Raw genomic sequence first — 12544 nt, 5'->3', positions numbered from 1 at the left:
TAATGCAGTTTTATTCACAGAGATGTGCAATGAGCTGGTTGCCAGTCAAGGGAGGCAACATATATGAAAAATGAGACCACAGGAAGTGGGCAGTGCTTCTGGTCACAAAACAGTTACACTGGCAAGTAACAGAGAAACTTAAAGAGCAAAACCATCTGACACATTAATGCAAACAAGAGCACTAAGAAACGGAGAGAAAACTGAGCAGAGGAGCTGAGTGAAGCTTCATCTGCATTAAATACAATCGAGGAAGAAAAAGCTGAGAAGGGAGGATCTCTGGGAGGAAACTGGAGACGCTGGAAGGAGACAGACTGCACTGCTAAGCATGAAGAAGCTCCTTGTGGTCACCTTCTGTCTCTGCTCAGGTAAGTCCAGCCTGACCTCAGAGGAGTGCTGCTCGACACTGCCTGCAAAGTCCACTCACACCTACATGCCTGGATTCAGGGCTGAATCTGAGGCAGCATCAATAGTAACGGTAGCAGTGGTTAAAGTTCCTGAATGTTCTGTTAAAGTCTCCAGAGCAGAGCAGCGACATTGTCACTCTGGTAATGTATGCAGATGTCAGGACTAACAGAGAGATGCTGTAAATCAGCACTGGACTTCTGTGTTTATGTGTCACAGCTGTATGTTGGGGGGGGGGGGGGGGGGGGTCAGGTGTGATTAGAGTGTCTGTGTATGACAGGAGGTCAGAATCAGTTGTTCTCACATGAATGCAGGAAATAAGAAGCATTTTTGATGGGGGGCTGTTGCTCTACAGACATACTCATTACGACTGCAGAATGTCACATACCAGCAAAGGGGGAAGTTCTCCCCACATGATCAGAGAGACTTTTTGGCATCAAGGTGCTACAGTCAAAGTCACCAAAGATGATGCTGACTATGGGGCCAGCTTTGTCTAGGGGGCAGTAGATCAGCAGATGTGCCATTTGCAGAAGTGTGAGTACAGGTACATTGGAATGTTCCTCTTTGTCTAACCCATCATGCTCTCCATGAGACACACAGACACATTGGCAGGTGAGAGGAAACTTGGGGGGTCACAGCATAGGGTCAGTCAGCATGCAGCACACCTGGAGCTTTGGGTTAAGAGCTTTGCTCAAGGATCCACAGACATGTGACTATTCTGCTTGATGTGCCTTGGACACCTCTGTACCCCAAATGGTATCAGTCAAACTAGGGCTGGGCGATATCACAATTCGATAAATGTGCCATTATATTGTGCATGCACAGTAATCACTAGGGGTCTCATTTATAATCGTTGCGTACGCACAAAACAGGACCTAAAAGATGCGCACGCCTGTTTCTACACAAACGTTGCGACCAACTTGATGGCTGAATGTATGCATATGCAAAATTATAATTATAATACACTCGTTGAAAGGACTGACATCAGACACCATCGGATGGAGCCGATCCGCTACAGCAACAGCTGCTTCCTGAGTATGGCAGCCATTAGACGGACCAGACCAAAAGTAGGTGTACCCACCTGCAGAGATCTGACCACTGCCTGGTCTGTGTACCTGAGAGAGTGCCGACACTGAAATGCAGAATTTAGAGAAGCAGAGGAAGATGATCATCTTGAGAAACAAGACGTTCCGCGTGCCTACCTAGATGGGCCGCCTCAAACTGGGACCCAAGTGCCCCCGTACACCACCCCAGCCCCGTCCCCAACAGGCCTGACCCTATTAGCTCTCCGACGGTTTTGACTCTTACAGGAATGAGGCCCCTGAAGACTTTCCCCCATCCCCTTCATGATGCGTGCAGATGGCTTCAACAGAACTACTCTCACGAACGGCAGAAGGTGCCTCTTTAGATCCAACTGTTTAGATCCAACTGGACCGCTTGAGGGCCAGATGCAGTTCAACGTCACACCCTGGACAGGGTGCCCACCCAAATTTTTTCTCTTCCCACCCAATTGGTCAAGTTTTGCCTGCGCCATCTGAATCTGCCAATCACATTTATGTCATTTGTCCCATCAGATATTCTTCTGTGGAGCATTTGTAGCCTGTGACAGTGAAGGAGGAATGTTACCTTATTCATATTAATGCTCCTTCTTGTTAAAATGTATCTTTTGTTGCTGTAGTTTGCTGTAAATGTTGTGCTGAATAAGGATCTTTGTTAGCAGTGGTTTAGTTGACTCTTAGATAGCTAGCTAGCTAACATTACTGTTAGCTAGGAAGCTCACTAGAACATTACAGTGGAACCGCCATATTAGCTGATTTGGTAACCGTAGTCTCAGTGTAATGTACAACTTAAACTTTACCATAGTTATGTAAGTACACAAAAACAAGCAATTTATAGTATTTGCTAATACCCACGGTATCGGATCTCCACGGTAGGTCTCGGAGCATATTGTCTGTGGATACAGGACACCACTGCATTTAACGTGACAGTTTGTTAACATTCCTATCAGTGCAGGGCTGCCAACGTTGGTCAGCTGGCTGGAGTGAGATTTTCAATTCCAGACCAGTCTGCACACACATGCACACGCATTTACATGTATGTAATGATTTTATTACCTTAATAAATAACCATAATAAATTCTGTATGTAGGGTTTGAAAACTACCCCAAAGCTTTTGATATAATTTTAGGTTTATAATTGAATAATATAGATTAGCTGTAAGATGTCTTGCATGAAGACCTGAGAACGTGAATGAAATAGTGTTCAGTATAAATAAAGTTACCTGGTTAGATAAATTTCGAGCTGTAACTCACTTAAATTAGTCATACACACCATAAACAACAGGCAACATTTTTTTGGTTCCCAAATAAAAGCTACCAGCAGTTCAGTTACAGCTGCTCTTTGCTTGAATACCCAAACTTTGGGACCGGTGCCTTCAAACGAAGTGGGCAGTTACAGTGGGCAGTTACAGTGGGCAGTTCAGACAGTAATGTTACACCTTCCCTGCCCACTTCGCACCAGTGCAGTGCAGGTCGCTTCCACCTTTGTTTGCTAAGTCAGTTTGTTTATGGTTTGGTAATTATCTTTCAAAGCTTTTTCTCTTTCAGGAGCATCCTTCCACTATATTACTGGTCATGTTACATGTTCTGCTCTGATGTTCTTATATACTGGTTCATGAGTTTGGGTTCCAAATTTGCCTTTAATATGCCAGTCGATAAGCTTATGTTTATGTTAAGTTCAACCAAGGAGACCTCAATAGATAGTTGACAAGAGTGTTTATTTGATTAAACAAGTTAAATGAGTATGAGAACAGTAATTTGGCAAAGACCGTCTGTTGGTCGTTGGTTCCATTGACTCTGAAGCCGACAGATCTGGCTGGTCGACCAGGCAGGAGCAAGGATCTGGAGGTGAACTGGAACAACAAATATCGAGCAATGCCAGATCTCTCTTACGGGCAAACTCAGTGTCATGTCCGGCTTGTCCGCTCCTCCTGTGTGCCACGCCCCCTGCTTACCCACGTGTGTTTCCCGGATCGTACCCAGCTGTGTCCGTTTACTTTCAATCAGTCTTGTGTATTTAAGTCCTGGTCTCCCCAGTTTTCCTTGTCCGTCACTGATGTTTGTAGGCGTTTGTTGTTTCCTGAACCCCCGTTTGCTATTAAATCCCCGTTTTCCCCGTAATTCGCCTGTCTGCTTGCTTCCTGTCTGCTCGCCTGCCCGTTCGCCTTACTGGCTTCCAGCCTCGCGTGACACTCAGTTTCCTAATACAGGTTAACTCCTGATTCAGCCAGAATTCTACTAGCTGTGAAAAAAGGAACAGTATAGGTCCGATTACGGCAACAGCTCATCTAAGTTCTATTTAGTTATCTATTCTATTGAACGACTACAGATCAGTAGCATTCACTCCAATTGAACGACTACAGACCAGCAGCACTCACTCCTATTTAACGACTACAGACCAGCAGCATTCACTCCAATTGAAAAACTACAGACCAGCAGCATTCACTCCAATTGAACGGCTACAGACCAGCAGCACTCACTCCTATTTAACGACTACAGACCAGCAGCACTCACTCCTATTTAACGACTACAGACCAGCAGCATTCACTCCAATTGAAAGACTACAGACCAGCAGCACTCACTCCTATTTAACGACTACAGACCAGCAGCATTCACTCCAATTAAAAGACTACAGACCAGCAGCATTCACTCCAATTGAACGGCTACAGACCAGCAGCACTCACTCCTATTTAACGACTACAGACCAGCAGCACTCACTCCTATTTAACGGCTACAGACCAGCAGCATTCACTCCAATTGAACGACTAAAGACCAGCAGCACTCACTCCAATTGAACGACTAAAGACCAGCAGCACTCACTCCAATTGAACGACTAAAGACCAGCAGCACTCACTCCAATTGAACGACTAAAGACCAGCAGCACTCACTCCAATTGAACGACTAAAGACCAGCAGCACTCACTCCAATTGAAAGACTACAGATCAGTAGCACTCACTCCAATTGAAAGACTACAGATCAGTAACACTCACTCCAATTGAAAGACTACAGACCAGCAGCACTCACTCCAATCGAAAGACTACAGACCAGTAGCACTCGCTAAAATTGAACGACTACAGACCAGTAGCACTCACTAAAATTTAACGACTACGGACCAGTAGCACTACCTCCAATTGACCGACTACAGACCAATAGCACTCACTCCAATTGAACGACTACAGACCAGTAGCATTCAGTCCAATTGAATGACTACAGACCAGTAGCACTCACTCCAATTGAACGACTACAGACCAGTAGCATTCAGTCCAATTGAATGACTACAGACCAGTAGCACTCACTCCAATTGAACGACTACAGACCAGTAGCATTCAGTCCAATTGAATGACTACAGACCAGTAGCATTCAGTCCAATTGAATGACTACAGACCAGTAGCACTCACTCCAATCATCGCAGAGTGTTTTGAGAGAGTGGTGCTGGCCCACATCCAGAGCAACATCCCAGACACTCTGGACCCCCTGCAGTATGATTAATGTTGATTACAGCTCCGCCTTTAACACGATCCTCCCCCACAAACTCATCCACAAACTGACCACAATCAGCCTGCACCCCACTCTCTGTGACTGGCCCCTGGACTTTTTGACTGGCAGACCTCAGTCTCTCAGGATCAGTAACAGGACTTCAGCCAGCTTCCTCTAGATCCTGTTCACCCACGACTGTGTCGCCTCTCACAAAGACAACATCATCCTGAAGTTCGCGGATGACATCGCAGTGATCGGTCGCCTCACTGGAGGGGACGAAGCGGCCTACAGGAGAGAGGTGGCTGGTCTGGTGTCATAGTGTGAGGAGAAAAACCTCGCCCTCAACACGGACAAGACAAAGGAGATGATAAAGTACATGAGGAAGAGGAGGAGGCCTCATCAGCCACTGTTCATCCGGGAGCTTGAAGTGGAGAGGGTGAGCAGCTTTAAGTACCTGGGTGTCCACACCAGTGAGAACCTCACCTGGGCACTGAACACCACACAGCTGGTCAAGAAGGCTCAACAGCGGCTGTACTTCCTGAGGAGGCAATTAACCAGTAATTGGCCAGTAATTGCCTTTTGATTGGACAAAATGACTTTACAGTTAAGAGTTATATCGCCACCTATTGGTTTGGCATGCTTTCGTAACCGTGTTTTAGCATTTTTAAGTCGCTGTAGATTTTTGTCTCTTTGTGGAATAACTGGGAATACCATTGTCTCTATGTGGAATAACTGCGCATACCATTATCTCTATGTGGAATAACTGGGCATACCATTGTCTCTACGTAGAATAACTGGGCATACCATTGTCTCTCTGTGGAATAACTGCGCATACCATTGTCTCTATGTGGAATAACTGGGCATACCATTGTCTCTTTGTGGAATAACTGGGTATACCATTATCTCTATGTGGAATAACTGCGAATACCATTGTCTCTATGTGGAATAACTGCGCATACCATTGTCTCTCTGTGGAATAATTGGGAATACCATTGTCTCAGCATGGAAAAACTGGGTATACCATTGTCTCTCTGTGGAATAACTGGGAATACCATTGTCTCTTTGTGGAATAACTGGGTATACCATTATCTCTATGTGGAATAACTGCGAATACCATTGTCTCTATGTGGAATAACTGCGCATACCATTGTCTCTCTGTGGAATAATTGGGAATACCATTGTCTCAGCATGGAAAAACTGGGTATACCATTGTCTCTCTGTGGAATAACTGGGAATACCATTGTCTCTGCATGGAATAACTGGGTATACCATTATCTCTATGTGGAATAACTGCGAATACCATTGTCTCTCTGTGGAATAATTGGGAATACCATTGTCTCAGCATGGAATAACTGGGTATACCATTGTCTCTCTGTGGAATAACTGGGAATACCATTGTCTCTGCATGGAATAACTGGGTATACCATTGTCTCTTTGTGGAATAACTGGGAATACCATTGTCTCTATGTAGAAAAACTGCGCATACCATTGTCTCTCTGTGGAATAACTGGGCATACCATTGTCTCTGCATGGAATAACTGGGTATACCATTGTCTCTTTGTGGAATAACTGGGAATACCATTGTCTCTATGTGGAATAACTGCGCATACCATTATCTCTATGTGGAATAACTGGGCATACCATTGTCTCTACGTGGAATAACTGGGCATACCATTGTCTCTACGTAGAATAACTGGGCATACCGTTGTCTCTTTGTGGAATAATTGGGCATACCATTGTGTGTATGTGGAATAACTGGGCATACCATTGTCTCTTTGTGGAATAATTGGGCATACCATTGTGTGTACGTGGAATAACTGGGCATACCATTGTCTCTACGTAGAATAACTGGGCATACCATTGTCTCTTTGTGGAATAATTGGGCATACCATTGTGTGTATGTGGAATAACTGGGCATACCATTGTCTCTTTGTGGAATAATTGGGCATACCATTGTGTGTACGTGGAATAACTGGGCATACCATTGTCTCTTTGTGGAATAACTGGGCATACCGTTCTGTCTACGTGGAATAACTGGGCGTACCGTTCTGTCTACGTGGAATAACTGGGCATACCATTATCTCTATGTGGAATAACTGGGCATACCATTGTCTCTACGTGGAATAACTGGGCATACCATTGTCTCTACGTAGAATAACTGGGCATACCGTTGTCTCTTTGTGGAATAATTGGGCATACCATTGTCTCTGCATGGAATAACTGGGTATACCATTGTCTCTTTGTGGAATAACTGGGAATACCATTGTCTCTATGTGGAATAACTGCGCATACCATTATCTCTATGTGGAATAACTGGGCATACCATTGTCTCTACGTGGAATAACTGGGCATACCATTGTCTCTACGTAGAATAACTGGGCATACCGTTGTCTCTTTGTGGAATAATTGGGCATACCATTGTGTGTATGTGGAATAACTGGGCATACCATTGTCTCTTTGTGGAATAATTGGGCATACCATTGTGTGTACGTGGAATAACTGGGCATACCATTGTCTCTTTATGAAATAATTGGGCATACCGTTCTGTCTACGTGGAATAACTGGGCATACCGTTCTGTCTACGTGGAATAACTGGGCATACCGTTGTGTGTACGTGGAATAACTGGGCATACCGTTGTGTGTACGTGGAATAACTGGGCATACCGTTGTGTGTACGTGGAATAACTGGGCATACCATTGTCTCTTTTTTGTGGAATAACTGGGCATACCGTTCTGTCTACGTGGAATAACTGGGCATACCGTTGTCTCTTTATGGAATAACTGGGCATACCATTGTCTCTTTGTGGAATAACTGGGCATACCGTTCTGTCTACGTGGAATAACTGGGCATACCGTTGTGTGTACGTGGAATAACTGGGCATACTGTTGTGTGTACGTGGAATAACTGGGTATACCATTGTCTCTTTGTGGAATAACTGGGCATACCGTTGTGTGTATGTGGAATAACTGGGCATACCATTGTCTCTGCGTGGAATAACTGGGCATACCGTTGTGTGTACGTGGAATAACTGGGCATACCGTTGTGTGTACGTGGAATAACTGGGCATACCATTGTTTCTGCGTGGAATATCTGGGCATACCGTTGTGTGTAGTGTGTACGTGGAATAACTGGGCATACCGTTGTGTGTACGTGGAATAACTGGGCATACCGTTGTGTGTACATGGAATAACTGGGCATACCGTTGTGTGTACATGGAATATCTGGGCATACCGTTGTGTGTACGTGGAATAACTGGGCATACCGTTGTGTGTACATGGAATAACTGGGCATACCGTTGTGTGTACGTGGAATAACTGGGCATACCGTTGGGTTTATGCGTTCTTCCATGTTTGCGCTTCCCGACCCCCTGCCCAACTTTCTGTGTGCAGGTGTCTCCACTTCTCCCTGTCAGCACATGTGCCGGCTTCATGTACTTCCGAATCAATCTCCCATCACTCAAACGATTTACGGTTGCTGAATGTTTGGATCCCAGTCCCACAGGTCTGAGCCTTACAGTAAGACACATTTTAATTATTTTGCTTCATTATATCTTTATTGTATTTGCTTAGTAAAGGATTTTACTTAAAGAAAATGAGAATTATATTCTATTTGGAAAAATAAGACAGTAAAATGATTCACCAATTACACAGCACCCCCTAGAAGATCAATATGAGTAATGATTATGCATTATTCCATCTTTATTGTGTTTACTTATTAAAAAATATTACTGACACCCAGAAAGTAAGTATCATGTTCTACTTGAAAATGAGACAGCAAAATGATTAGAAAATTACACAGCACTCCCCAGAAGACCATTATGAGTAATGATTATGCATTATTCTGTCTTTATTGTTTTTGCTTATTAAAAGATATTACTGATATCAGAAGTGAAGAATCATATTCTACTTCTAAAATAAGACAGGTAAAAGATTCAGTAATTACACAGCACCCCTTAGAGGATCATTATGAACAATGAGAGAACAATGACAAGTGACACTTCCAGCATCTCCCTGGTCCCTGGGCTTCCTGAGGCAGCATTGTCTTGCACCGTCTGCCACGCCTCCTTTGAACTGACCTTTTTCCAAACTTGTCTTCCTGGTGCTTTAACCCAGAAATGACCATCGTCTTCCACAATAGAGACTGTATTCATTTGTGATTCATTCTGGGCTAACACCGGTCGGCTGGTGAAAGGGGGAAGCTGAATGGGTGCCAGGTCTCTGCTTGCGAAGGCTCCGGAGCTGGTGCAAAACAATATCTTACACCCATCACTGACCCCAGCAGAATATTGGCTAAACCCTGCAGGACACTGAGAGAGGCCTTTCGCCAAGAGGTTGCCTGATTGACAGCTGAATAGGCCTCCAAATGGTATAGAGTAACGTGCATTCATCGGGTTGTTATCGCCCAGGCAAATTTTCATTCCATCAGAGAGAAACGTGGCTGGATAGAAGGTGTCAGGGCAGTTCCTGCTCTTGGTCACAGGGTTTATCAGGTTGGGCCCAAAGAGACCCCCAAAAAGGAAACCGGAGGAACTTGTTTTGTTGAGGCCAAACATGGCGCACCAGTAGGTCTGCACAGTTGCTCTGTGTATGGTATAAACATTAGCGCAAGCAGAATAACACCACATCCCCCAATACCACCACCAATAGCAAAAGCTCTGACATTGATACTGACTGGAACTCTGCTCCCTAACCTCTGACCTGAGAAGTATCTGACTGTAGGGAGCCGTGCATGACAAACTCCCTGTCAGGGGGTTGTCCTGAGTCAGGCTCTGACAGAGAACCGTGGTTTCTGTGTCCTGAGTAATAGGGCTACATTGCTGGAAGACCCCACCGAAGCTGAAGTTTCCAGCTATACCCATGCAGGAGTTATCATCCACATTGGCCTTATAGTTGTAGTTCTCTGTGCCTGGCTCAGTGCAACCAGGGTGGGTATTGATGGTGTAGTAGCTCTGGAAGGCTTGGTACACAGCATTACTAAGCTGCAGTATAGTGTACTGTGGAAGGTCGGGAAGAGTGTCCTGATTGAGAATGAAGTAGAGTGGGACTCCGGAGCGGTCAATAGCTACTAGGTTGTTAGGGATGCTATCCTCCCATGCTTTCAGGGTGACGCCTGGGTAGAAAGGCATGCCACCATGGCTAATCATCAGGGAGTAGGTGGTGTTGCTAATGTAGCTGTCTAGAAGAAAGTCTTCGTGAGCATTACTCAAGCCAAAGTTTACTTTTGAGAGGAAGGATGCACTAGCTGTTGCTGTGAGGGAACCCAGTTCAGTGTTTTCCACAAAGGAACTTTGGAGATAGTCTTCCTGTACCAAAGTGGCACCAGCATCAACAGAAGTGAGGACATGGGTACCATAGTCTAGGATCAGGTTCTCGGAGAGGAAGATAGCCAAACGCGTATTATTGTTCTCAAGGGCGTTGGCGATGTCAAAAACATGACTTCTGAAGACAGGGTCCAGAGTGAAGCTGGGAAGGGTTTTCACAGTGTAGATGAGGTTGCGTACCTGTTGGAGATAACATTCTCTTGTAGGTGGTAAATGAATTACAATTAAATAATAATAACAATTACAGTAAAATATTTCCAGTGCCACATTCATACCATTGATGTGTTACATCTAAATGAGTCATTGTAATACACTAAATAATGTAAGTGCTACACAAAGCTTGGACTCAGAGACGGCTCTTACACAGCAGCCAAACCTTTCCTACTGTGTACAGGATGCTGACCAGCACAGCAACACGCTCAGAATCATGTCAGCCTTTACTGGCTTGTACTTTCACCATCACTGAAGGTCAAATAAATATTTTGTCTTTTGTTTTTTTGTACTTTGGCATGTCGAAGTCACCTCAATGAATACCTATTTCCCTAGATAAATGACAAATTGGTTTGTAACTGTTACATAATGATTTTTTTCTTGCTTGTTTTGTTAATAATCTATATTTTGCTGTTTAGATAAACATACAGTACCAGTGAAATTACAGACTTCTCAGTTCTTTATTAATGGGTGAATTTAAGAATTCAGCAGGGGGTCAAATAATTATTTCCCTCACTGTATATTCTTGCGAAGATTGAACCGGTGAAAGTTATACAGTGAAGGCAGAATATAGTGTAAACGTAAGTATTTAAATACTTTTCCATTATCATTCAAATATTTTCCTAGAAAGACAGTAATGGTAACACTGAACAATTCAAGTGTCATGTTTTAAGAATACATTCCGGATGCTTTGTATTACTATATGTATATGGTGTTGCATTACTGGCCATCTCACCTGGGTCCTACTGGTGACAGAATTGTCATTCACTTGATGCTCTTTCAGCCTCTCATCCTCCACTGAGAATTTGCCGTTGAGAATTGAAAATCCAGAAGCTTCCATGTTTATAGTATATGCTGTGGAGCTCTTGTAGTCTTGCCAGCTGTCCAGAATGTCGGAGTTGATCTCCACCTCACTGGACTTCAGTGACACTGTGAACACCTGGTCAGGCAGGAGATAGGCTCCATCATCTGTGGTCTGGCACTGGGAGTAGTCCATCTTTATCACCTGACCAGCATCAATGTTGCGCAGGTTGTCCCAGCCACCACCAGGCAGAACCTCCAGAACCGGCAAGTTGAAGGTTTTCTTGCATTCATTGAGGTGACTGCTGGGTTTGGCGTAGAAGCCAGGGACCCACAACGGCAGTAGAACCCAGAGAACTGGAAGATAAAGCGCCATTAATCAGTTTGAGTTTCAAACTAAATTAAAGCACGCTTTAATATGGAAGCAACTTATTAATGTCAAACTACAAGGAGACACACTACAAAGCCACACAAGGCAAAAGGAAACATTGTACTTGTCAAGAAAACACCCCAATTTATACCTATCACAAGGAATGAGGAACAAGGGGGCATCTTCCTCAAACACTACAAGTCCTTCAACTCTGTGAGGGAACCTTCCCATAGACCCTGTACCACGCCCTTCCCCTTCTTTTTGGCAGAAAGTCCCAGGACAGCCAAACCAGTTCAGCATCCTACAGCAAAAGCCACAGTTCACAGAAAGCTTACAAAGCATCAAAGGGATCTCATTGTTCAAAGGTATCAGTCAGGACAATGGTACAAAAACATTCAGCATTTGATATATCATGGAACACAGTGAAGACAGCCATCAAGCAGTGCAGAAAACATGGGACAACTGTGATGTTGGTGAGACCTGGACATCGGAAAGTTTCACACAACACATTTTATTGAAATTTATTTAATTCTGTTTATTTACTAAAATCTCAGCTGGATAAAACTTCTGTGTAAAAAGAAAGTTGGTCTAATACAGTCATTTTCATTATTATCTGTGATCTAACACAATACAGAACGTACTGATTTAGATATAGTCTTGGTTAGTTCATCTCCAGGCCTGTAGTGGCGGGATTGGGAGATGCGCTATGGCTAGATGCAGAATAAACTATGCTGAAAGCCATTTGTCACAAAAACTGAAGTGTCATCTTATTTTCGATCACAAGGGTGAGACAAGTACTATTAACACTACAGTGCCAGGCTTGCGCACGGACGTGGTAGTTACAGATAGAAGCATGTGATATGGGGAAGCTGGCAAAGCTCTGATCTTGCCATTTCCCCTTTTATG

General features: G+C 44.1%; 1 protein-coding gene across 1 annotated transcript; it reads right to left on the bottom strand.

Moving 5' to 3' along the window:
• Positions 1-8462: 8462 nt before the first annotated feature.
• On the bottom strand, positions 8463-11772 carry LOC125741613 (macrophage-expressed gene 1 protein-like). Its single transcript, XM_049012772.1, has 2 exons — positions 11204-11772; positions 8463-10437 (listed from the first exon to the last, which is right to left on the bottom strand). Exons 1-2 carry the CDS (start codon positions 11642-11644, stop codon positions 8890-8892), a joined length of 1989 nt encoding a protein of 662 aa, XP_048868729.1. The 5' UTR covers positions 11645-11772; the 3' UTR covers positions 8463-8889.
• Positions 11773-12544: the final 772 nt, after the last annotated feature.

Source organism: Brienomyrus brachyistius, chromosome 5 (genome assembly GCF_023856365.1).
Source record: "Brienomyrus brachyistius isolate T26 chromosome 5, BBRACH_0.4, whole genome shotgun sequence".
Classification (NCBI taxonomy): Eukaryota; Metazoa; Chordata; class Actinopteri; order Osteoglossiformes; family Mormyridae; genus Brienomyrus; species Brienomyrus brachyistius.
The sequence above is the reverse complement of the archived record's forward strand: the minus strand, read 5'-3'. Positions and strand labels throughout refer to the sequence as shown.